Source organism: Molothrus aeneus, chromosome 7 (genome assembly GCF_037042795.1).
Source record: "Molothrus aeneus isolate 106 chromosome 7, BPBGC_Maene_1.0, whole genome shotgun sequence".
NCBI classification, from domain to species: domain Eukaryota; kingdom Metazoa; phylum Chordata; class Aves; order Passeriformes; family Icteridae; genus Molothrus; species Molothrus aeneus.
In genome coordinates this window covers 7,519,516-7,546,964 of record NC_089652.1, presented here as the reverse complement: position 1 = coordinate 7,546,964, position 27,449 = coordinate 7,519,516, and the positions used below count along the sequence as shown (strand labels likewise).

Genomic DNA, 27,449 nt, shown 5'->3' with positions numbered 1-27,449 from the left:
AAATATTAATTTTTTTATATCTGCACAAACAAAATTTATAAAATAATTTTGTGTTGCTTTACCTCTGTTCTGGCACAGTAAAACAATTACAAGATTGGATGTTTGTGCATAATTTTAATTTCTGAACAGCATATACTTAGGGCTATGGTGGAGTATAACATATTCTCCTAAAAACCCATGCACTATATACAAATAAAAATGTACAGGTTAGGAAAACTTGTATTTGTAGTTCACTGTCTTTCCCTCCATCCCTTTCAGTCAGCATGAGCACCAACCCTAACTGGTAACAGACATTGCAGGGGACGGTGCTCCTGCCCCAGGCCTCTACAGCTTTTAGGGTAGTTATTAGTTCTTACCTTCCATTTCCTGCTGGCACTAACAGCGTTGTCAGTGTAAAGCCAGCTTGCCACTCTGTGGTAGAAATGTAGGCTTGGAAGCATTTTGCACATGACAAGACTTTCAGCACTAGTATTGTCATCCTTGCCTACCTTGTGCAGGCCAGCAGTCAAGACAGAGCTCCAGGCTAGGGGTTTTTCTGGCATTGCACATTGCTCCTGTTCTGGCTCTTGGAAAGAGTGAGGCTGTCACCAGAAGCAGCTTCATTGTGAGAGCTCCCAGCTGACAACATGGAGTAAAGGGATTTTTCTGTGGTCAGAGGGTAGCTGGCAGTGTGTCTTTTTAAGCAGAGTCTGTTTGTTCATCAGGCTTGTAATGATGCTGACCTCTTCTACAGACCTTCCTTTTCTAATTCCCTCATCTCCCACCTTGTTGGGAATAATTCTATGCACTTTCAGAAGACTAAATTCTAATCACCTCAGCTTTGGACTCCTCAGAGCCAAGTACTGAGTACTGCAAGTACATAGAAACAATCTTTTTCATGGCACCTCTGCTTTAGTTGACTCTAGCTGAACTATTGTATCTATCTGCATATTCGTACCTCCTCAGGTAGGGGCGTTTTCCACTGTGGACAGACAAGAGTTATCAGCAGGCTTCAGGGCAAACCAGGGATTAGTGTGATTGTCTAGGCCAGGTCAGAGCTGACTGGAATTCTCTGTTCACACTAAAGGTTCAAATCAGTTTTGTTTTCGTCTTCAAAGTCTTATTCCAGTTTCAACTGAAACTTTTATGTTGCAGTGATAATACAAACTCAATTAGAAGGACAACTGAATTAATTCCTGGCAACTAAATTAGGAGGACTGCATGTGGGAGCTGGAGAGGCATCAACAGAATAGAAAGCAAAACTGCTTATCTGAAAATGAAATAGTTTTCTTGGAATTTTTCTTTTGAGTATGCATTCCTTGAGCACATGGTGGCATTTTTACTATCATCCCATTTTATTATTTTCCAAAGACATTTTTAGTCTAACTTTTAATCAAAATAAGGGTTTCATTCTCTTATATGTTATTTAAAGTACTTTTCTTTATATGTTTTTCTCCTCTTATTTAAAAATAAGATGTCAAATGTGTTTTAAACTGTAGCTTTTCCCTTTTATTTTTGCATGTCTGTGTGGACTATATCATTCAGAATTCCTTTGAGTTACCTGAATACGGTCTTGTGAGAAAAAGACTGTGTCAGTGAGTTAACATCAAACTATGAAATTTTTTTTTTGTGGGTGTTCATTAAAAAAAAAAGCTCATTAAAACAGCCACAAAAAATTTACTTGGAATTATGGCCAGGCCCGATCCCAAGATTTGAAATAAATTTGCATGGACTTGTAATTTCAGACTATTCAGCATCCAGTACAACTAAAACTAAAGCAGGTTTCTTTGGCAATTTCTTGTAGAGTGGAGCAGGTTTGAAACAATCCTCACAGATTCTTGTTCATCCATCTAGGCGCATTATCAAAGTGGAGAAGTATGTACATTTTTTGAAATCTATTGAGTTTTGTTTCTATTTCTACATTTCTAAAGGAATGTACAGACATTTCTTTAAAGTCATGGTGTAATTTTAGTGCATCTGCTTTGGACTGTCTTTCTTGTGACCCTCATGGATAGCACTGATAGACACTAATTCTTAACACAATGATTTTCATTTGCTGTGGTGTGACACAAATGACAGAGTGCCCATTTCCTTTTCACTGACCTCTGCAGCTGGCTTGCCTCTTGCTTTATCTGAGCTGGTAATTAGTAACTGCAGGGTAGAACCTGGCCCCCAGCATTTGAACTGTCCCTTTACTTTGGGAGTGCTTCTATTCCATTTCAGGACAGTTAATCCATCTGATTATTGACCCAGTTAATAGTAAGTAGACTCAGCTGACTACTGGCTTTGCTCTGAAAAGTATTACAGACATTTTTACAGTCAGGAACAACAGCCAGGAGATCCAAGGAGCTGCCAGGAGCCCTTCTGTTTGTGTCAGAGATAGTTAATCCATTAACTGGCCAGGACAAACTGCCAGTCTGTTTCAGGATGGTGATGAACAGCTGAACATAACCTTCAATGAAAGTGATTTAACTACCTGTTTGTCTTTGCCCAGAAATAATTAAAATGAGTTACAGCTACTGACTGTGTAGGTTATTGTGCTTCAGCTGCTATCTATGTCTCTTACTGTTTAATTCCTTACCTGGGAAGTTCCCATCCTGTGTGTCCAAGACTGAGATGCTGGATGTGTGTCTCTATATGCACAACTTAGAAGGTCCCTGAGGGTCCCCATCCCTATCATCAGCCACGGCACTCTTAATGACCCTAAAACTCGAGTTTTAGCACGTACTGGTGTGCTGTTTAAATAGATGGGATGTTGTATAGCTTTTGTGAACAGCTCCAGACAGCCGGGTGAGCAGCGTGGCTTCGTTTAAAAAGGATAAAATGCTGCAGTCCATCACGCCGCCTCCCTTAAACTCGCAGGGAATAAGAGGGCATCCTCACGGGCCGTGTCAGAGCCTGCCAGGGACAGCGACTGAATCGTCTCACAGTCCCTCACTGTGTCAAGGTGCGCTTCATTTCATCCCGTGCTGTTTGGCAAGCGGCTGCTCCCAGCCCCGGGCAGATGGAGCTCCCAAGGGGAAGCATTCCCGCCGCTCCTACCCGGGGATCTCTGCCCGCTGCCCGGAGCCAGCCCGTGTCGGAGCTGCGGCTCCAAACCGAGCTGCAGCAGCTGAGCGATCCATCCCCCGGCAGGCAGGCAGGCAGGCAGGAGCCCGCAGCGGGCAGATATCAGCTCGCAGCCCTGCCTGTGCAGCTCCACACCACACCCCTCCAACGTGGATCGCTAGGGGAGGATCACACTCAGCTCTGATTCAGGAATTCCCTCTTTCTTCAAGAGCTGTTGCTAGGAGTTGGGTGAGTACTTTGCAACAGACTTTCGGTTTTAACGGAGTAATTATTCTTCCTTTAGCTGTCGAAAGCACTCTCAGCTAGTGGCTTTTCTTTAGATGCAGTCGTCAGATGTTTAGATTCAAAGTCCAGCAAAGAGTGCTGTAAAAAGGGAGAGACTTCTTTTCCTTTGCAGATTTGAAACGGCAGGATAATGAATATACTTGCATGGTTAATACAACTAACATTTGGTTGCCATAATCTCAGTCTGAGGTATTTTAAGCTCTAAATCGGTTCTTGGAAAGGAAGCCATCCTAAATCTGAACAAGCTAATTCTGATCAATAGCTTGAGTTTGAAGAAAAGTTTTTGCTTTTTTATGGTGCATGTAAGAGAGGCTCGATTCAAGCAGACTGGTCTGCCAGGCTGTTTCAAATCAGTCTGAGGCACCCAACTTCTGAAGCAATTCATATTTTGAGAAGTACAGGAAGATTTTAGGAGAATCAAATTAAGCTGTTAAGACAGAAGCCAATTTCACTCACAGTATATTTGAAATTTACAAGAAACTAGTGAATGAGGCATCCAGTCGTATCAGTGTAACAAACACACTGCACTCCAAAAAACCAGAATATTTTTGGAGACTTTTGTAATATTTTACTTAGAATAATTGATGCAGACTTCATTTTTAGTAACTGTGTAAAACAAAGAAGTAATACTAGCCTGTATTTTAAAATATCGCTAGAATTGGCTAATATGTTAAGAAAATTGCAATTTTAATGAGGAAAAAGTTCATAACAATGGGAAATTAGAGGTAGGGAGAAAAACAGCAATTTGGACTGGGGGAGGAGTGTGTGGCTGGTCAGTCTGACTCAGTGCTCCAGGAATTAGCCATGAAAGTGTCATGGGAAACATGTAAAGATATAAACCTTCCTTCCTGAGTGTCTTATGGGCAGAGACAGGAAGTGCAGCTGTCAGTGCAGATAGGGACAGCAAGGGCCTGCTGGAAGAATTGCCAGGCACCTACTTGGGCAAAGCTGTCAGCCTTTGCCCTTTGGAACCTTCTGCCCATTATTTAATTTCACTAAGAGACATTTATTACTGTCTGTGAAGGCAGCGAGTATCTGTATCCACAGCAGATTCCTCTGAATTATTCTTTAAGCTGAATTTGAGAATTATAATCAAGTTTACTTTGGGTGTAGTGTACACAGAACACAGCTGAGGAGGTAAAGGTGATTAAAGCACATCCTGCTCTGGCCTTTTCTCCTGTCAGATAATGCCCCAAGGGAAATGGTTCATTAAAAAGCAGTCATGTGGCCAATTGCTTGATGAATCCATTTATTTGAAAATTTTATGACTTTTATGCCAGAGAGTCACAGACTGCCCTTTAAATTGCCTTTCAGTAATCTGTGTGTTTGTCCTCACATTGTGCATTTCCAAGTTTGTAATTTTTGAGTTTTAAAGCATTTCAGCTCTCTGGTGTAGCTATGTGACATTTAAGGAGCGTTAACTTTTTAGTGCAGTGCCCACTAATATTGCTCATGAAAACTTAATTGTTATTAATTCAGTAATATTTTAAGTGCTGAATTAGAGTATTATGTTTCTGACTCAAGACAGATAAACTCAATGCCATTAAATTTCTATTTATTCCTAATCTCATTGGAGAGCAATTTTGAAAGCCCAGTGGTAAAACTTTGGCTCTTTGGTGTCTATTTTAGATCTAAAGGGAAGTGAGGGACAGCACTCAAAAAGGAGGCAGTTTTCTGGGAAGAGGAAATTTCAATAAATAGGAGGAAAAGTGATCTCAGAAACAAAGCAAGGGTGTAAAAGAAGGAGCATCCTGGTAGACTCAGAATCTGTCCAGATCCACAGTTAGACAAGGAGAATTACTCAGCTCCAGTTCTACCTGCAAGGACTGTCTGTTTCTCAAATAACTCTTCCAAGTGCATAAACAGAAGCTGATCCTGGTACCCAGGTGTTCACCAGCACAGGACCACTGATATTTTTTATGCTATTCTGATTCTGTGCACCTTGGATCACTTTTAGGGCACAGAACACAGACTTTTCCCACTGATATATCAGTGGGATTAGGATTGTTTCTGGGAAAAAAAAAAAAAATCTCCTCTGGGGAAAAAAAAATACCGTTCCACAATCTTTCACATTCTGGAAAGTTACTTTAATATCTACATTTACTTTAAAAAGGTGATTCTGGCAGTAATTTTAGTCTGCATTGTAAGATAAGGTGATATCTGCTTTAAGTGCTTTTTTACTTTCATGATTTTGTTGTCATTCAGTTAATTCTGAGAATGTCTGCCAGAAGGACTCAAAACATTTGTATAGGGAAAAGAAAATAAATTTTTAAATTAAAAAAAAGAATATCAGTAGAACTTAATAGCATAGAGGTTTACATGACTGTCATATCTCAATTGTGGAGCAAAGTGTTTAAAATCTGTCAAATTCCATTAGTTACTGGTGTTTGTTTGGGCTGCATTCTGAACAGTCATATTTTATCTCTGGAGAGTCAGGAGAGGCTGATGGGCTCTTACCTATCTGCAGTTGTTCTTCACACTGAAACCAGAGAAAAACTGTCTTTAAAAACAGGGACAAATTATTCACTTCTGTGTGTTTGTCTTATGAAACCAATTTAACTTTACAATGGGGACAGAGTACCCCTGGGGACAGAATGAAGCAAAACCATATGGAGAATTGTATAATTCCTTTCCCCTCGTAGTTACTTCACAGCAAAATAGATTTATTTTGATCCTTTTCATTTTCTCTCACAACTCTGTTCAGTTCCTTAATTACTTCCTGTGCTGTTAATACAGATATTTATTTCCCATCCTTAGTATTGCTGCCACCTTCCCTGATGAATAACTGAGTGAAGCTCTGAATAAGGTAATTAGGTTTACAGTTTAGTGAGAAATTAAAATTAGGCTTACTCTAGGGTATGAGTTGGATCACAAGAAAGTTCAACTTTCTTTCAGAAAATTGAACCTTCCTTCAGAAAACAAAGCATTCCAAGGGAACTGATTTTAATGTAGCTACATTGAAAAGAGTAGTTGCAGCCAGTTAGAAATACAGATTTTATGTAAAGGAAGCACTCAGTTGGTATTTTTTTTTATGAAGGTCAAGGAAGCATGTTGGCATTTGCTCTATGTCCAGAGGAGCTGGCACGGTGGGAGATGAAGGGAATACAATCCTTTTTTTCTATGGCATTGTTATTTCATGTTGGTTTAAAGTGGCTATAGGCTGAGTCCTGGGTGATTCCCACTGAAGGCAGTTTCAGCATTTCTAACCTGTGTGACCATCACAAATCCACTGTAGGAAAAGTGTCTGTGGTGTCTCCAGCTGGGAAGCCAGAGCAGGTGAGCTCAACTTGCCTGACAGAGCAGGGAAATTTGGGTTTTGAACCTCTGTATGTGTGAAAATGTGATTGATGTGATGGTGAGGTTACAAAAGGTGAATGGGTATGAGCAAAACCAGTCACAAGAGGCATCACTGTGGCAGCAGTTTCCTCCTGTGCCTGCCTGTGGTATTTCCAGCACCTGAGTGTGTGCAAATGGGAAATTACACACCACTGGATTACCTATGTATGATATAGTGCTGAAATTCCTCTCCCCACTAGAAAAGCAGATTGTGCTAAGTTAATTGACACTAAATTCACTTCTGTTTATCCATAAGGACAGCTTAGACTTGAACACATGGGCTGGACTTTTCCAGTCCAAACTGCTAGGAAAAAAAACCCCAGGTTAGACACTTTATAGTGCTTAGATGTAACTAATACTGCTGCTTGTTTGTTTTGCTAGTGGATCCTGTGCTCTGGAGTGGTTTTTATTAGGATACTGAAAGCATTCCCTGTTTGAAAATAAGATCAGATGGCCAATATTTTTGCTACCAACGGGGAGTTTCTGTCTGAGCACTTCAGGCCCGAGTGTAGTGGGGTTGTTTTTTTTACTAAAATTTATGAAATTATGTAAGCAAGTTATTGCTTTAGTCCACATGTAAAAATATTTTGATAGGAGCAAAAGATTTCTTTTCCCTGTTGAAAGCTATATCAAAATGAAAATGAGATAGTTATGTGATTTGCTGCAGACAAACCCAGTGGTCCTGTGAAAAGTGCAGTTATTTTAACAAATCAGTCCTAATTTCAGAAGTTATAATTCCCTTTGACTGTTGCATCAGGTGCTCTGCACTGCTTGGTCAGAGAGGAAAATTGTTTACAGGCTTCTGTCGACAAGGGTTACTGCCCCTACAGCCCTGCCTAGCTGATTATATCCAGTTCCCTGCTCTTGGGTCATGGATACCATGGATGGGACACCTGACTGAGCCAGGCAAGAAGGAGAACTCGGGGGAGGAGGAGTTTAAGGTCTGGAGCTGTGTCACAAGAGAAGGTGAGTGGAGACATGATGGCAGAAGTACCTAGTGTCAGATGTGAACAGGCCAGCAGAAGGGAAAAAATAGGTCCTGGACCTAAGTTGGGAAAATGGAAAAGAGTTTTAAAGCAAGAGTGAAAGAAGCTAACAAGGAAAATGAAAAGGTAAGAGGTCCACAGGCATATAAGGAAGAAGGGACTCCTTGTGCTGGGTTTATTAATTAACTTGTTATTTTATATTTCCATTTCAAAATATGACAAGGTTTTTACTTTCTATTATTTTATCACATCTTCTTGAAAAGCAGCATTTATAACCTTCATAAAAGCAGAAAGAAGGTGGGAATTTAAATCTGAATCAGTGACATCAGGTTATACAACTTTTTAGCAAAAAAGCTAATAAAAACATTAGTTTTCTCCAAATTTTCTCCATAGTTCCCAGTTTTCACTTCACTTTCCAGTTCTCACTAGGTAATTTCAGAGACTGGAATAGTGCAGCAGCAAAGCATTTAAGCTAAATGGTGAAAGGCAGGTAACCAACCAAAATTCTCTTTCATGACAAGAAGGAATTTGAAGTTCTTGGAGGAAGCACATGGAGTCCCTGGTCCCAGGACTGACACAGACTGAAAGCTGCCACAGCAGGGCACAGATAAAGGGAGATAATTTGGGATGGGAGGTGGGGTTGCCATAGCTTTTGCTTTCAGTCAGTAATATTTGCATGCTCATGATTCACAGTGCACTCCTGAACTTTGAAAGCTGCTGTGCCAGCACAAGGCTCTGGTGGCAGTCAGTTTAATTGACAGCTCATCATTGACTCGGGTACCACCATCAGAACAGAGGTGGTGGAATTCCTGCTCACTCCATTCTTCGTATTTACAGCTGAGGGAATGGGAAAACAGCTCCAGACCAGCACATGTAATAAAATAATTTTAAAGAGAACACTGACTCTGCCAGCTGGGAGACAATGCTGCAAAGGAGACTGATGAGACCTGTGTCACACAAGTCCTAGGAGGCAGTGCAAGATATCAGAGGGCAAAGGCAATGCCTCTGAACTACAGTGACCTGAAAAGGGTCTGCTTTTATATCAGAAGTGCTATAATCCTGTCTAGTTAGACCTTTTAATCCTTCATTTTAGGCCGTGCTAAAATGGACCTCTGGCCATGCACATCCTACCTTCTGCTATTAATTCCTCTACTTAATTATATCCTCTGCCTTTTTGTGTGTGTGTGTTTCTGTTTCCTGGGCTGTCAGTGTGAATGAGTCACTTTTACCATCATTGCAATGTCACTTTAGGCCTTTTTCTAAGGATGTCTTTTTTTGGCTACTATGGGAAATGCTAGTTTTATTTTTCTTTTTCCAGTTAGTGTGTTAGAGATAAATGCTACACTGGAAAAAAAAAAAAAGTTTGTGACTAAACATTCAGGGAACTAGAGAAATTGGTGTTGAAGAGACTGCTAGGTTAAAAAAAAAAAAATAAAAGTCCTGTCTCCAAAGGCTGAAAACTGCATGAACAAGATATTCAGTTTTATACTTTTCTGGTTTTGGCAAAAAACATCTTGAGATCCTCTTTCTATTTTTGTTTTGGGTGTCAGGAGGAAAAAGTCTTGGCTATAAGGCCAGGTGTAGTGAAGATCTGTAACTGGGAGCTTCCTTGATGGCTTGTGGTCTGCCTTGGCTACCTGTGTTTCAGCCTGAGGGAAGCTAATGGCACCAAATGAAAGCGTTTAATTAAATCAGTGAACAAATCAGTGCCAATTATTATCCACCGACCTTTGATCTTCTTTGTCAAGTAAAATTCTTGTTGTCTGTTATAAAATGTCTCATTAAAAGGTGGGGGAGTTTGGGAGCAGTAGAATGCCAGTTCTTTAGGAGTTGTCTGTATGAAATATACATTAATGACACCATGATGGAGAATATTAATGCTGGACTGACACCTGGCTGTCCTAAGCTAGAGTCATTCTGAAGGAAAAGGCTTTATTTGCTCTCACAAGTTTTCAGAATGTGGCTGAAATAGTCAGACAGTTAAACATTACCTATTTAAAATTGAAACATTTCCTAGTTTTCTCATGACACACAGTTTTTCACCATTGTGTGGATTTATTTTACTAGCCAGATATGATAGTTAAAGTATTTTGAATTTTTTGCTCCATACAAATACAACAAAAACAAAAAATCAGAGTGCTTTAAAAAATATAAAAAAATTATAACAGTATCATAAGAGGCTTACAGCTTTAAAGTTCTGTTACTGGGCAGCTGAACATCCAGTCAGAAAACCTGTACTTTTTCTAGAGGGTTTGGGTTTTAATTGAAAATCCAGTGCCAAGTATGCTTTGATCTGGGATTTCATTCTTCCTTCAGGAATAATAAGAAATAATTAGACTATGGAAGGATTTAAGCATTTTATTACCAAAACCCTCACCCCACTCAGCCCACCCTCACCCAAACCTGACCCAATGTTCTGGGACTGTGTGGCCTGCTGGGAAGGATAGCAGGGAGATAAAGGAGGTTGTGTTTGCTCAGGAGGCTTTGCAGCAAGGCAGATATGCTGCTGCACAGCCTCCATCATTCCTGTTGGGAACTGGCCCAAGCATGGAGATGCCCAGCTTTTGACACACTTGTGACCCTTCCTTTTAGTGGAAATGTAGGAGTTGAGGGGAAGAATAGAAATACTGTACTCTGGGAAGGGTTTTGTTCTCTGTACAAATGCAGTCATTTGTCCTCATAAACACACAGTGACAATGCTGTATGGTAGCTCATGATGCACACAATTCTACTTCCAAATGGAAAAGAAAATAGGAACTTATTAAGGATTTCCATTTCTGCCTGATTGCCTGTGTTCTGCTTGGGGAAAAGCTTTTGAGAATATGGGATAACTGACTAAAAACTGATTACTAAATTTTGCAGTGTAAATCTATACTCTGTGGATTCCTGGAAGAAGGAACCAAAGCTTCAGTTTGAGTGATAAAAACCCAAATTCAAAGAGAGTTTTGCTGAACTAGTGAGAGTTTTGTGGCATGTTTGGAAAAACTCAAACATGGAAAATGAGGGCTCAGGGACAAACATCGAATTAATCCATGGGTTACTGAGGTTGTGGATAATTAGCAAGTTCCTTTATGAAGAGCCACAATTGGGCCAATGATTATTTCTAAGAAAAACAATGTGCTAGAAATTTGCTCTTTCCCATGTAATTCAAAAACTATAAATGTATTTTGTAACTTTTTATTCCAGTGACCTCACTGGAACCAGGCAGTTTGCAAGTTATTACTTTATATCTAAGTATCCAATCTGAATATTTGATGGTGTTTTTGCTTTAAGTGAGCCTAGACCATGTCAAATGATCGCCAAATTTTTTATATTGTAACGATAATTGTCTGTGCAGTTCTTTGAATTTTTTTACTTAATGTTTCTCCCCATATCATCTTTATTAGTTGTGGATTTATTTTAATTTCAGCTGATGTCAAACTAACATCACAAATCAGATGTCTCTCAAATCACAGAGACAGTCTTGGACACTTGGACAACTTCAGGTTGCCATGTACAGAGTTACTGTCCATTTTAAAGCATGACTAGACTTCTTATCAGGGGTGAATTAAAAGACTTCTTGTGACCCTTTTTTTTTTTAACATTTGGATAAAAATGCATAATTCCTCCAAGGTCAGGTATTACAAAACTTTGTATATAAAGGATTGTAAAACTGGAGTTTCAGTTGGAATTATGATAAAAAATGCTAATTTTATTTCTTTGAAAAATACTCTAGCTCTTGCTCATTTTTTCCATTTAGGGACTATTTCAAAACTTATGCATTGGTTTCTAATCCAGGAGAGGTTATTCTATCTCTGCTAGAAAAACAATGATTTCTGAATTTGTTCACAGAATTAAAAAATAGTTTTGAGGAAAGATTTTTATATCATGATTAAAAGCACAAAATGGGATCTATATTAGTTTGCAAAATGTTTTGCCAAACTGTATGTGGATAAAGCCTTTTATCCGTTCCTGTAGAAGTTAGGCTAAATAATTGAATCTAGAAGGAATCAAAGACATGAAATTTTTTGTTTGTTTTGGCAGGAATGCATTATGATGTGGAATTTACCATGGTCATATTTTCTGGCTAAAAAAGAAATTCCTTTAAAACCAAAACTCTTGTTCCATTATTAAAAAAAAAAAATATAAAAAAGGAAGAACTCTCAGTAGTTTTCCCTACATTATATACTGAAGCCTTCTAAAGGGCATTGTCAAATTAAAAATTACCTAAATAGTTAGTGCTGTTCATGATTTCAGCAAGTTATTTTTAAGAATTAATTTCCTTTTTATTACATGCTGCAAGCTGGGAAAACACTGAGTATGCAAGAGGGAAAAATTGGCAAGTTTTCTAGAGAGAAATGAGAATTGTGGCCCCGATTTGGTGAAGACCACTCTGTCTTCACAGGCATGTAAACAGAAACACTCAAGACCAAAGAGTGTCTGAAGGTTAGAAACTTCCTAGCCCTTAGATTTTAAGTTTTATTTACTTAATATTAATTAACATAGCAAAAAGAAATTCAGTACTGTACTTTAAGAGAAGAGGGTAGGGAACTCCCTTCTATTCCCTATTATGAATAGGGAATTGATCTGTTGGTAACAAAGAAGACATTGGATCTATTTTCTAATTAAAATCCAGAGACCCTTAAGGAACTTTTAGTTAGTTGGAAAATATGTATTTCTAAAAAAGTTAAAGCAAAAGTTTTCTGAAGTTAATTTCATGTGTGCGTGCATAACCTCGTCTTTAGCAACCTCAGCATGACAGCTGCCATGGGATAAAAGTGTTTTTCTTCTGTCAGTGATTGCACTGCTTCAAAGTGAAAAATAATAGCTCTGAACTCAAGTTTGGAGGTGAGGCTCTCAGTATTAAAGAGATGTACAAGATAGAAAATCCTGCAGAAGGCGCTGAAGCCTATGCTGCAAAAAGTTCACTGATTACTCTGAAATGGTATTTAGTAATTTGGGATCCTGCTAATTATAAAATGATTAAACATTTGTTTGAAAATCTTGTGGTAATGAATCTAGGTTCTGCAGATGGAATAAGACTTGGAATTATTTGACTTGGCAAGCAATGCTAATTGTGCAATTAGCATCAGGACATTAAAAGTACCAAGTGTTGTATTTTCTGTCATGATGTGTTCCAGGAGGTGATTTCAGTTGGGGCTTAGATTAAAACAGTAGCAGTGCCTCTAACCTGGATTGGAGATGGGACGGGAGACTTGCAATCCTTGTCTTGTGTTTCATTGTGCTGACAAGAGGTTTATGCTAAGAGAGCTCACATTATCTCCAAAGCTCCCAGTTTGTGTGTCTGCCCATAGGGCTGTGCACTGCCCTGCTAATAGCTTTTGCAGAATGCTCAAGGAATCTGACTGAATTTGTCAATTCTCACTTTTATGTTATGCAGGAGAAATGAAGGGAAGAAAGAAGGGACGTTCCTCACCTTCACCCTTTATCTTGCTGCTCTTCTGTATCGCCGAGCACGCGACTGCTGAGCTGGATGGCAGCAAAGAAGAGCATGTTGTTGGTAAGAGATCCTAGAAAACACCTAAAACTCAACCAACAAAAACCAAACGCTCAAACAACAACACCCACTATGTTAAAATGCACTGCAGGTGTAATTCTGTACTTGAGAACTTTTGTGGGAAACGTTTGAAATTAGGACTCAGCTAAAAATGGTGTCTAACTAGGAGAGAGATGCTTATAATTATCTATTAAGCTTTAGCAAAATTGCCTTCTGCTGGGGCTTCTGTTTACCAAGCTATTTGCAGCATCTAATCCTAATCAAACACTGGGTTAGATGTCAAGATGATTCCTTTAAAGCTCTGCTCTAGCAGCATGGAAAAGCTCAATATTCAGGCAAGGAAACATAGAGCGGGTTACTCAGGCTTTATTTCCTCACACAGAAAAAGCAAAAATATGATTAATACCGTTGTAGATTGATGTTGCTCTGTTCCATGCACAGATCTCTTGAGTCACAGTTAATTTTCAAAGTTGGCTTTAAAGATGATACAATTACTGTCCTGGTAGTTTTCCTGGGCCTTAAGGAAGGTCTTTGTATTGCCCAAGTGATTTGATATCACTGAATAAATAAAGGAATTGGACTTGATCCTTGTTAATTCCTTCCAACTCTGGATATTCTACAATTCTATGACTAAAAACTCACTAGCTGAAAATTTTTGTTAGAAAAGCAGTGTGACTGTTAGAAATGGGGATGTTCTTGATTTTTCACCGTGCTAAGATCATTGTTTACTTCACTGAAATTAAGATCTATCAGAATTCGCGACTGGCTATCATTGTGAAGGACATTTCAATTTCTTCCCAAACAATTCTGAGAAAGATGAGGGAAAAATACACTGCTGGGGCCACACTAAAATATTACTTTTTCCTTTGAGGAAGTGACTTGAAACTCTGACCACTTGCCCAAGTTGCAGAGGACTCTGAAGTGGATGCTTTTGTTTGACAAGTCTGATTTTGAAGCGCAAATGAAAGTGCAGCTAAGGGGAACCTTTTTGTTATGTTTTGTCCTATTTCCATCCAGATTATTTCTCTCTATCAGACTTTTGCAGCAGTGTTCTTTGAGACAGAAATAGTAGTTGGGCATAGTCATGGCTATACTAAGACAGGACTGTGTCACAATTAGTCACTAAAATTTAATATATGTGCTGTTCCAGGTTAAGTGTATGACTAGAATGGCTGTGTAGTAAAGACTGGTTCATGCAGAATAAATTGTTTCTTTTAAACTCTGAAGTACAAAAATGCCCTTTTTGTTTGAGGGCAAAGCCACATTTATCTTTGCCCCACAACTCTTAGTGCTGTATAAATTCTTAGCCAAGCTTGTAGGTCGTGGAGGCCAAACCAGCTTGCACACTTTGTCACCATAACAAAAAATCTGATGGCTTAATTTTTTCCTCTGTTTGCTTTGTTTATAAAAGAAAATGAGTAAATAATCTCAAGGAAATTAAATAGTCATTTTACTGGGGATTATTTTTCACTGGTTATTTTGCAACTGGTTACTTAGGATTATGTGACCACTAACTGATTTAGCAAGAGAAACAATTCTGAACTTCTGGCTTTAATTCTGAAGTAAAAACCCATCAGATGTGAGGCTTAGCTATTAAACTAGGATCCTGTTTTTGTGACTACTGAGGACTCGGTTGTAGTGTTTACAATAAAAAAGCTTTTGCTGTACTGTTTTCACTAAATATTTAGATTGTTGTTAATTAAAATTTTATTTGTGGTTTCTCAAGATTTAACTTCTGCACTCAGACTTTAAGTGTTGAAATTTTGTGGGTTGCAATATCATTGATAACATTTGTTTTTGAAGTTAGATGATTATAAAGCAATGACATTTTACCCCAGCATTCCATAAATTTCAGGTATTAAAGGATAAAATTAATTCTGTGCAGCCATTATTTTTAATGTCATACTTTTGGATCACATGGAGTAGAAGTGCTTTGTGAATTTAAGAAGTGGGCTTATGTCTATTTTAATTACAGTAATAATCAAGATTGCAGGGTCAAGCCCAATGTAATAAAAATATTTTTAATTTGTTCTCTTCCAACAAAATCTGTCATTTTTCCATCAATAGATAAGTGTAATAACAAAAATGAAGTATAAAAATAACCAGGTTATGCATATTGTTCATTCATCCCTTATGTGGTAGGCAGCACTGTAGCTGATGTTCCAAAGCCCGAAGAAAATGACTCACAAATTGAATGTGCTTTTTATTCATATGTGAAAGCTTGCCAAGAATAAATGTGCCTGCCTATAAAAAAATGTAGGAAACACAGGGTAGAAGAGCACTGAACAGTGTGTGGGTGGGAAGCTGTCAAATTGACAAAGATTGAGAGAAAAGAAACAGCTATTCATTAGTGACAAGGTGCTTAGTATTGATACCACTTATCAAAGGGAGACATTGCCAAGGAAGGCTGGAAAGATGACAGCATATCTTTATAATTAAGGATAACCATGGAAATTCTCATAAAGTAAAGAACACATAACCTAAGCAAACTAAAACAAAGTATTTTTACATAAAAATTCAGAAATACTTGTGATCTTTATTCTCCCAATTCATATCTCTGTTCTGAAAAGCAACTCCTCCATAACGCTTACCTTTCATACTAATCGTGCTTCAGGTGCAGTGTAGAAATCAGTTCATTTTCCTAATTAAAGGGAAGTCTTTTTTATCAAGCAGCCTTGCAGATTATCCACAAGAGTCTGAAAGCCAAATTAGAGTCTTTTGTTATGCCTACATCCAGAGGAAAGGTATTGTTTTCACTTGTACTAATGTAAGAGGATTAGAGGCCTCATTCACCACTCCTGCTTTTGTAGCACTGCCCTGCTTTCTAGTGAAGTGATAACAGGGCCTTGCCTGGATCACCTGTGCTCAGGGCTGCATCAGGGCTGGCTGCAGCTTATTAAAGCTCTTTCAGTGAAATGACTGCCCTGCAATGAGGAGTGGTGTCCCCTTGAGTGGCAAAAGTTGCCATGAGAGTGACAACAAAGGGGAGAATGTCTGTGCTGTATAGGAACAGTCCTGGCCCCATCTTGTTTGACAGATGCAAAAAGCAGGAAGGCTGAAGGACTGGAGGAAGAAAGGAATGGCAAAAAATACCTGCAAGGAGCTCATTGTCACTGTCAGCCATTTCATTCAGGGCACTTTGGTCTTAACACAGACTGGGGAGTGCAGTGGCTGTTAAACAGAGCAATGGGTGTTTAGTGCTCATGCAGCTAATGTAAGGAAGCCATTGCATTAAAAAGTTTAAAAAAGGGAGAGGAGATTTTGCTGGGGTTTTATTCCAGATATAGTATGGGAAATAATAACTTCTGTGTGACAGTGAATATCAGCTGTAATCATTATTTAATGTATTTATAACAAAATGTCTTGGTCTAGGCTAGTACAGTCCTATAATTATACAAGAATTCTTTATGTATCTGGACCAGGTGTCTAAATTGGATGAGTAATAAATATCCAACAGAACCAGATCTAACATGAGAGCTTAAATTAATTTTTAAAATGACACATGCAATGTGCTATACTTAAGAAGGAGAATTAATGCAATCATAAATACAAGATGGAATATTAATGTTGAAGCACCTGTATAACAAGGTTCTATTTGCTGGAAGGTCAATGGAAGTTACAGGGCGTTACAAAATTAATTCAATGTTAAAGTGATTAGTATTAAAATCAATGTCAAAAGGCAAGTGATTTTGTGATGGATTAAGGAAAAAACCAAAGGATAATTATTCCACTCTATTTGCCACTAGTAATGTGTCAGGTAGAGGATTATATTGAACTCTCAGCAGCACATTTTACCAGGAATCCAGACCAATAGGAATCATTCAAATAAGAGTTATGGGAGGATTAGAAAGCAAGGCCAACAAAAAGATGAGAAGAAAGGAGTTTATTTAGCATGGAGATAATTAAGAGGAGACAAAATCTTGCAATAAAAAGAGAGTAGGCAGAGGTTTGGGTTACAGAAGTGATACAGTGAGTGCAGGGCAGCTGCTGCACCGCCAAGGCTTCAAGCAGCCAGGGAAGCAACTGAACTTGGAGAGCCCAAAATCAAGCTGGAGAGTATAGGAAACAACCTTCTCTCCTGCAGCAGCCTTGAATTGCAAGACATAGAGGTGAATTGGAAAGTTGAAACTGATTTACCATGTGTGTATATATATGGGTTTAAATTATTTTGTCTATGCATGAAGTAAAAATCATTTAGTATTTAATAAAGAATAATGAGGCAGCATATTACCAAAAAAAAGGGCTGTCTTACACAAAGAGTAGTGAAATCCTAGAGCTGACTGCTTCAGATTGCTTGGAACTTTACTTCACTTGGATGAGAAACTCCATTAACATTCATTCAAGTGTTATCTTCCTCTGCTTCTGCTGAGGAATTTTCACTGACTTTCCTGACAGACATCTTCACTAAATGTCATATCCTATGCCTTTCACACCTAAAATGTAATAGCACTTTGTCCCACTGTTCAAGAGCAGAGGATGAGTCCTTACACTAGGAAGTACTTTTGTCAAGTTATATTCCACAAATGAAACAAGTACAGGCAGATGTGTGTCTGTGGGCAAATACTCCTGCTTGCCTTCTCATCTGCTGCTCTAATCTGAGAAGGAAAGCTAACTTTATATCATCTGTGTGAGTTAAGTGCTCCCAGGTGTAAAATAATGGGGAAGAATTCTTTCACTGTTTCCAGACAGAAGAATGATTCAGTTCCGACCAATCCCTTGGAGACCTCTTTCTTCAGAGTCACTTGGTTACTGTTTGGAGTTGGAGGGTTTGGCCCCTGGGGCTTTGACAGGGTACAGCTTTTACTCAAACTATGGCAGCTTTCTAGCATTCCTAGGAAACTGAGTGATTGCCAAGAAGTGTGACACAGTTAGTCATTATGTTCTCAGCAGATGTCAGGACATCTGACAGTGGTTAGCAGCATCCCTGTGACTGCAGGGGAAAGGCCTTAGGAGGTAACCAAAACAATGATTTTGTTCTGTGGGTCTGATGGGAAGTGGGCTAGGAGTGGAGAGCAGAAAGTTCCCAGGATGAACTCTGCTAAGCCCTTTGTTCATCCTCTTGGTGTAGTTTTGCAACAATGCTTGCATGCTGTTTTTGTTTGGATAGCCCACCACACTGGGGTGGTGCAATGCAGCAAGAAAACGAGCTGACATAACTGTGTGTCTGAAATGTCAGTGGTTAGGAAACCTGGTCAGTTTTCATAACCTCTTGTAGACTGAACTGGGTCACTGGCAGAGGTCACAGAGGGGATCTCATTTCTGGGTGCCAAGAAAATGACGTGCTCATAAACCAGCTGCCAGCCCTCACCACATCTGAGTTGGATTGGTTTCTGTGGAGCTCTGAGTGTTTGATTTTAACATTTCAGGAGTGAGTTCATAACTTACTGAAAACGTTGGTGTTTTTAAGGCATTTCTTTCCCTGGTACTGAGCAGGGGAAATCCAAAATTTCATTTTGCAATGCAGGATCCTCTCAACTTTTTAAGTTGAGCCTTTTTAAGTCCCTTCCAAAGGATTCCCATGCCTTTTGGAGAACTTTAGAGCCTTTGAAGTCCAACTTGGCATTTAATTTGACTTCTAAATACTAAGATGTTATGGACTCAGGAAGACCCAGTTAATGAAACCAGAAAGAAAAAACATTCTAAAAATCTTGTTCAGCAGGCTGAGCTCCACAGCAAGTTTACCAAATGTAACATCTCTTATAATTAGTAAGTTTATTTCATCAATATTTCCTATTGTATGGTCTTCAATAATATTTTCAAATCTATATACCCAACTTCAAAATCTAAAAATATACTTTCACCAATATGGCTTAATTTACAAACAATTTTGCGGACTGAATATTTAAATAGAATTTTGAAATTAGTCCTTTTTTATATGTATTTTAACACCAAATGGTCCACTTTTGGAAGATCTGACTGTGTGCTATGATTGTTCTGTTGGCAGTAATCATGTAATAGAGGTTGTTAGTTTTTCAAGGACTTAAATGCTATTCTTGAAAAGATTTTAGTGCTGAAATTTGTTTATTTTCTATAAGTTGGATAGTTATCAAATGTAATAAAATAAGTAAACTTCCATGGACCTCAGTACTTCTGAGGATTTATCTCAGCTCCTAGAATTTAATTCAAGAATTGTATAATAAGGTCAATTTTAGATGCTAAAATTAGATATCCACAGAGCAGGTGGGTAGTAAGTACACAAGGTCCCTTTTAACCATGTCATAAAGACTGATTTTCGTGGATTCTTTTAATTAAAACTGGAAATTTAAACTAGTAAGAGTAGGAGTCTGTAATGATTATGTGATCATGTAAACTCTTCTCTTCTTTTTTCTTTTGTCTCCTTCCTGGGCCACTGCAAAGAGCACAGATGTTTTGCATGTTTGCATGCAAGTTCTGAGACATCAATGTTCTAATTAGCTGTAGGATGAATGAATGAAAAACTTTAGATCTGTTCTTCTGGCTCCTATGGCATGCCCACAAGTTCTACAGAGCTTTCAGAACCCTCTAGGGTAAAATACTGCCTTGGAAAACAAAAAGAGAAAAAAAAAGTAAACCATATATTTGTAAGGGAACAGTATCAGGAACTGGATTGTTGGTCAGAATTTCTTTATAGACATTGACAGGGTGAAACTTTGGTAGTGTTCTTCACAATGCCTATGAAAATTTATATGGAACACTTCCTGACCTAATATATATTGAAAGACAGAAATGACACAATTTGAAAGCGTTCAGTCTTGTTTTGCCTTGACTTTCTAGCTGTTTGCTGTTGAAAGCTGTAATGCAAGAACAGTGAGATGAAAGGAAAAGGAGTCTGGTGCCGGTCAGTGGTGCCAGCAGGGTTTGTGTCCCTGTGAAGTGCCATCTGACAGGAGAGGGATGCCCTCTGCAGGCCTCTGGCCATCCCACACTGTTCCCTGGCAGCTCCTTTACGAGCCAAGTTCTCTGGGAGCAGTGCACGGAAGAGAGCCCAAGGAAACCTTTCTGCCCTGGTGGTCTTTGTGTCTTTGTGTGTTTTTGTTATTCGGCGTTGCACCCCAGCTCCTGTGACTCAGCCACACTCCATAACTGTTTAGAGGTTTGTGATGAGGAGTTGAAGTTTATACTGTGAGCTGTTTTGGTGGAAAATTGAAGCCACACATTTGAATTGATCGAATGGAATCTGTGTTCCAATGCAGATGATGTTTTTCTTTTTACATCTGTTCAGTGTGCTGGGAGCTCTGCAGTGCCTCTCTGGAAGAACACACAAGAAACCCCATCTGGGAGTAACACCCTGCAGTGTGCAGCAAACTAACTCAGCTCTTCTGCTTCTCCTCGGTGCTCCAGGTGCTGGTTTGCCACCACTGAAGCTGGTGCACTCCTTCTGTGCCATGAAAGCAGACGAAGGCCCATGCAAAGCCATCCACATCCGATATTTCTTCAGCATCAAGAGCCGCAAGTGTGAGGTGTTTGAGTATGGTGGATGCCATGGCAATGAGAACAACTTCCTGACACTGGAGGAATGCCAGGAGAAGTGTGTGCCAAAAGGCCAGTACCCATTCTCTCACCCTCCTACCAAGCCTTCATTTGTAGCTGTTATTTCTCATTCACAAACCACTTCAAATTGGGAAGTAGAAGCTCTCTTCAATTCCTATTATGACAGAAATACGATTCTTCTAATTATGTTCCCAAGTAGGTTGTAGTCATCTGAATTATTTTACATGGTGTGGAAAGACAGGTAGGTCTTGTAGTGTACCTCTGGAATAGAAACACCAAGGCAAGGAATCTTATTTTCTAGCTAGAGCCCTGTTTTGGATGAGTTCTTAAGAGAAATTGATTCTGAGGCTGGGCTAAGCTGGTGGGTAGCAAACAGGTTCTTTATTGCTTTTGGAATGTCTAACCCAGGTTTGTCCTTTACTTGAGAAGCTGATAGAAGTTGTCCACAATTTTGGCCATCTTCTCTGTTTCAGCATAATTACTACTACAGTAGTAGATAATTCTCATTAAAAATGCTAGTTATGGCCAATTTTTAACTTTGTTTCATTGAATCCTCCTCAGTTAATCATTGGAAAAAAAGAAAATGAGATCTAACATATGATACACAGCACAATGTGCACCAAGGGCTTTGCGAATGCTGGTTTTGCTATTAAAATTCAACCTTGTAATAAAGGTTTTCAGCATTGTACACATTCCTCACACAAATGGATGAAAATTAGAAGACTTGTATCTTCTAGGATTAGCATAGGCCACTTGCAAGCACAGCAAGTTCTTATGGGTTACAAAAAATACCTCCGAGAAATTTTGGATTAGAAAATTGATTTCAGAAGCTCCTATTTGGGTTTTCTGACCAAAGCTGATTGCCATATGTGACAAAGTAATTTATAGCTTCAGGTTTTGTCTGGCAACAAACGTAAATGTCTCTTAGCTATTTTTCCATCCCTTCCAGAATTTGTGTCTACATAGTGTTTAGATCAGGCTTTAAATCTGTTGCATTGTCTGCTTTTTACACATTTGTATTTCCTGATCAAAATTACTCTGCATCTTCTTGCTAAATTTATTTCGAAATCTCAAAGTAAGTATCTGTCTCCCACTGCAGTGTTACAATAATGGCTGGAGCTGGTTGCACATTACCCAAAGTAGTATTTCAAGAATGTTTGTTAGTTTTAATGCCTCTAATTTTATCAATCTACAAATGTTAGTGAGCCATTTCCATATACCTTGAAAGCATCCCTGGCCTCGACGCCTTTGGTCTTTCCCAAGAGGAGACTTCACACATTTTATTAACTCACCACGTATTAACTCAAGATATTGTTTACCTTTCAGATGTATTTTTCTGATCTGCTGGTGCCACCATAATTTCTCTTCAGTTAAGTTTTGCTTTTAAACAACTGTATGCTTATAAAGCTCTCTCTATCAGAATGAAAAAAAAAAAAACCCAAAACAAAACACTACAGAGTTTCACTAAGAACAGGGGCAGTCAAAAATCTTACTCCATTTTTTAAGGGGATGAAAATTTTCCAGTACATTTTACTCTAAGGATTAATTGGAAACTTAGCTTTTGATGGTTTTTGGATAGATCCTACTAATAAGCCTCAGAGACCAGAGGTGCTCCAGGGAAGAAGTAGGAAGGATCAGTCACAGCCTTGCTCTGTTTTCAGGTGCAATACATGGGTAAACACAGTGGTGATTATAGTAAAATAATATTAATTCTTAGAATGGCATCCCATCCAGAAAGAGGTATGTGGAAATCACAATTCTTTAGTTACTAAATAACATAATCCAGCATTTCAAGTAAAAAAAAAAGAAAAAAGGATGACATGAAGAAAAACATTTTGCCCTACATTCAAGCACACACAAATTTCAGGAACCTCTGTCCTAAGATCTGAAATGGATCTTAAGCAGAATCTTCCTGAAGTGGCTGGAAAGGGAAAGAACCTAATGAATTTCTATTTATGTTGAAGTTTCAGATACTTCCAGTAGTGCAGATTACTATTTTGGTGCTCACTTACCTGTATTTGGTATTTTAGCAATTGGCAAGGATAAAAGCTTCTCCAAAATATACTATTTGTGCCTTTGATTCATCATACCCAAGTTTAAAAAAAATACCAAAGTAAGATAGAATTCAAGTCATAGGCTTTAAAATCTTCCTTACAGACTATTGTATGGGAGCAGATCTCATTTCTGGGCAGAAAATCAAAGAAAGAAGGAATTCATTACAGATCATGAATCTGTTTCTAGTTATGACTCCACCAAATTTAAAAAGTAAAGTTTTTCAAGATAAAAAATTGAAAATTATTGTTTCCTTGAATAGCACTCAGTTTCAGAAAGACCTGGAGTCTTGGATGTGAATTAGCTGCTCTTTGACACCAGGCTGGCTCTTGGTGGTTTCCAGCTAGTATTTGGTTTGGGGTTTCAGCAGGACCCACAGCATCTTTACCATGCTTGCAGTGGGGTTATTTGCACCTGTCAGAATCTCAACCAAAACTTGGCACTTCCTGTCACAGGAAATTTGGACTGTTTGGCCTCAATTTCAGCTTAAAGGCTAGGACAAAGGAATAAAAAGGAAAAGGCTGGGCTAATGACCTCAATTTCAGTTTAAAGGCTAATACAGAAGAATAAAAAGAAAAGGCTGGGCTGATAGATGCAGAATTTGGAATTAAGTGTCCAAAAGTCATAATCAGGTGTCATGAGTGAAGATTTATCACATTATTTCTTCCATCTGATGCTGCTGTTTTCGGAGAATAAGCTGAGTTGGAAGGGACCCAGTGTTACTTTGATTCTGACACACATGTTGCATCTGGAACAGATCTTCTAGACCAAATCCTGTACTGGCATATATTTGGCATAACTCTATAGTATAAAACTGAAAGTTTTTTAAAATGAGAACTGGCTTAGTGTCTCCATCTTGGTACTCAGCCCATGAACACTTTTCTGTGAATGAGTAACAGTGATACAAGACTCTCCAAGAGCTGGATCTGCTTGGAGGTAGAGGAGAAACAAAGGCTCACGATCTCTGTATTCTCTGAATGGATAAGAGCAGATAAAATGATTTGGTGTTAGCTACAGTGTGCTGCAGACCATCAGGCATAAAGCAAAGCAAACCCTTAAATTAATCCCTTTTGCTAACACAATGCAGCAAAACCCTGTATAATTCTGTGAATTTTTGTTAACTCTAACTCGGTCTGTGCAGTATTGTAGTATATAATTGTATTCATCTTACTTACATTTCCAGTATTTATTTCTGTAGGAGATCACTATTTAGTGACTGTAGAAATGAGTCTGAAGAGAGTGTATTAGTGTCACAAAAGTGCTTAGAAATAAAGAAAAATCTGAAATACTAAACAATCACTTTGAAGAATGTGAAGACCAGTATTGATAAAAATAACCTCAAGAGCAGCTACCTAAAGTATGTAGAAATTCAAAAGAATTAATGCAATCAAAGTTTTTGATTTTCAATATTCAGCACAAATACACGAATAAATGAGCCAGCATGAGGGACTTACCAGATCAGGATAACTTGTTAACAGTTTGGAATCAATAAGCCACCAGGCAGAACTGATTGATGTCAGTACAACAGAGTTGAGAGAGCCCAGCTGTGTTCTGGCCACTCGAAGGCTCTCCAAGACAATGCTCAGATTCAAGATGAGTACTTCTGAATCAAACTTCCTAGAAATCAGCTGTATTTTTTGTTTCTTGTGCCCAGTACTCACAACTTCAGGGAATGAAAACGTACTTTCTAAGGGGAATTTGACTATAGGCTCTATTATTTTCTGGATATGAGTATAGTCCCAAATGTCATCACTCACACTAAGACCTTAATTTTCAAGGCCATGAATATAAATTTTACGCTACTTAAGCTTACTATTATTGGAAAATACCTGCTCTGATAAATGCTTCTGGTCACAATGGCAATTCTAATGTCTATTATTTAGAGTGGATCTACTAAAGAATACACTTTGTTTACAAAAAAAAAAACCAACTCAGATGTGGATTTGGATTTTTGACTGAAACCAGAAGCAAAAACAGTGCTGACATGGTACTAAGATTAAGATATTCTAGGCCTGTATCAAGTCACAATGAAATTTTCCCTTTCTCTGCCAGAAGAGTGGAGATCACATGCCAAAGTATGATTGCTGATTTTGCCCCGAAGGGGACAGCTGAGTGAGATTAGTGGAATGGCCTGACGTGCGTGTCCGCGTTTAGGTCATGGGTTTAAATGCTGAGGGCCAAGCCTCCTACTAATAGGAAAAACTGGAAACCTGTTCAAAGAAATGCTACATCACTCTGAAGTGCGTGCCATGCCTTTAATATTTTTTAAAGGGTAACAGCTGCATTGTCCCAGAGGTGGAAGGAAAAATGTGTCATGACAGAATTTCTACCCAATAGATCTGCTTTGAAAATATAACATCAGCACGTTTCCAGAGAAAACTAGGATAGAATTATGATACAAAAGGGCAGTAAAGTACAAAACAAGAATTATGAAGCAATGCAAATAAGGTGACTAAGGCAGAGTCCAGAAGCTGCTGGCCACCTTTCTCTCAGCTGTCAAAATATTGTTCGCCTTTCTCAGACATTGTACAGTCTGCTCTGCCCTTGGACTCCTTTGCAGTTTTATGATTAGACAGTCTCCTACAAGGAGAAGGTTTGTTTTCAATCTCTAAAAAGGAATTTGGGGTTGAATTAAGATACCCAATTTCTTGAGCTGATAAAACCCAGGCTCCTGCATTAAAAATGACAATAACAACTTTGCTGCAGATCGTGCACGGAGAGAACCATGCAGACCAAGTTTTCATCTCCAGCCCCCTGGGATACCTGGGGACACTTGGCCAGTTGCAGTTAATTAATATCATTAACTGGAGGAGGAAAGCTTCACTCAGGCCCTAGATGGCAGAGCAGAGGGAATTGGGTGGGATGAGGGAAGTCCTGCTGTCTCCCTCAGCCAGCTCCACAGCTATGAGCAGTATTAGTAGCTACAGCAGTTGGGTTGTTAGTCTGCTAATTAATTACTCCTCTTTTGAGGAGTGAGATTGCATGATGCAGGATCCTGGATCCAGTAGTAAGAGGGGTAATTTCCCTTTTCAATTCTAAATTGGCATAATTTGATTTCAGTACTTGCTATATTGTCAAGTTTCCAATACAGCAGGTCCTCCTATACAAGGAAAATAATACTTCCGTTCACTACAATGAGCTTTTGTGCTACTTCCTGAATAAAGAGAAAAAGGAAAAGGAAGAAATTCTGTTTTCTTGCTTCTCATTGCTCAGTGTCACTGCAAAACACACTGATATCACAGGTGAGACTTAACATGTATGCTTTTGCTAACTACTTTTATTTTTATTTATCTTGCAGAATTTCCTCAGAAGATGGCATTAGCAAAAAATAAGAAAGGTAATTATATTTACATCATAATTTAAGATTCTCTACACAATAAGGAATGTATTTTCTTCTTTTGTTAGCTCAGAACAATACGTAATTTATCTTCTAACAAAAAAAGCAATGTCAGTTTAAAATGAGTTCTTAGGCTGAATCTTCTTCTGTCTTCATCAAAGAATTTGAGGACAGTTGTGGTCACTGAAGATGGTAGCCGCAATCTCTCCTTCACAAAATAAATACATAATTTCTCTTTTTTTCTGTAAAAAGAGAAATTTAGCAGACATTCAAGCATGGTATAATTAGCCACGACGGGGAGCTCTTATCATGTATTTTGAGAACAAGCTAAATGCTTTGTACTAATGCCTCTTTACTTTTAGAAAAGTGGGAAAAAAATTGGTCTGAAACAGAACTCTTTAAGCATTGTCTGTGGAGGAGCTACCAGAGGTTAGGGCAGATGTCCTAATTGCAAATCAAACAGGGGAGCAAGTTTCCCATTCCTGGAGGGACAGACTTTTAACAGAACTTTAAATTCCTGATATCCCAGACCTCCAAAATAGCCAGTGCTAAAGTATTGGGAGTCCCTTACTGGAACACTGTTGGTCTGTTGAGAAAACTGATGTTCCTAACAAGAATATTTCACTTTAACACTGAGTAGAGCTTGTGAAGACTTAACCCTACCCTTCCCCTTTGCACATTGGAGACTCACCTGGATGGGGCCCACTGTGGGCAGCCAGAGGTCCAAAAACACAGACTTGAGTACACTTTGTCACAAGTCAGCTCCTCTTTTTGTGCTTCCTTTCCTTCATCCCTCCTTCCACTCAGCACTTCCTGAATGGGTGTGCTAGCAACTTGCAGAAATGCAAACATTTGCACATACATTTTGAAATAGACTATAATCAAGTCACCTATCTTTACAGAATGGTATTTGGAATATTTTCATATGAGATGACGGTTTTCTTTTCCTGTTTTCTACTGTATTTTCTCTTCTTAATGCATTTTTTAAAATTGTGATTATATGTGGAAGCTACTAGGGTTGATTTTCCACACATGCTGCAGACTTTGGCACTACTGCCTTTAAGGGCTGACCCTAATTCCCTGCTTTTAATGACAAACCAGAACATATCCTGTAAAATTCAGCCCATGGCTGTCATCAGCATTATTGCACATGCACTGTTGCTTCCACTAATGTAGTTTTGAATATTGAGCCTTTAGAGAAAGATGTGGCATTTAGCAGTACAGTACTGGTTTGTGTGGTTAGGATTATATTGCCTTCATGAACTCTCTCTTCAAAAGTAGCTATAAAAGTTAGCCATGAACTCAGCTAATTTGGACTTAATTTCATTTGCAAGAACCTGCAAGAATCATTTTAATATAAGACTATTCTAAATTAAAGACATCTGTTTTTAAGACTCTGTCATAATCCTGCAGCCTACTTTGCACACCCTTATTTTTA

General features: G+C 38.6%; 1 protein-coding gene across 9 annotated transcripts in view; it reads left to right on the top strand.

The window, feature by feature from the left end:
• TFPI (tissue factor pathway inhibitor) overlaps positions 1 to 27,449 on the top strand; it is a 57,970-nt gene that overhangs the window by 20,247 nt on the left and 10,274 nt on the right. For 7 of the 9 annotated variants that reach the window (XR_010783962.1, XR_010783963.1, XM_066553976.1 and 4 more), the window contains exons 1-4: positions 7,534 to 7,635; positions 13,036 to 13,155; positions 20,473 to 20,673; positions 25,973 to 26,011. Coding sequence is in view for 7 of the 9 variants with exons in the window: in XM_066553976.1 (XP_066410073.1) it covers positions 7,554 to 7,635; positions 13,036 to 13,155; positions 20,473 to 20,673; positions 25,973 to 26,011 (442 nt within the window). In the remaining 2 variants the exon portion in view is untranslated. Of the gene's footprint in view, positions 1 to 3,188; positions 3,277 to 7,533; positions 7,636 to 13,035; positions 13,156 to 20,472; positions 20,674 to 25,972; positions 26,012 to 27,449 lie in introns of those variants that run through there. The other 2 variants (XM_066553979.1, XM_066553977.1) reach the window with 2 other exon arrangements.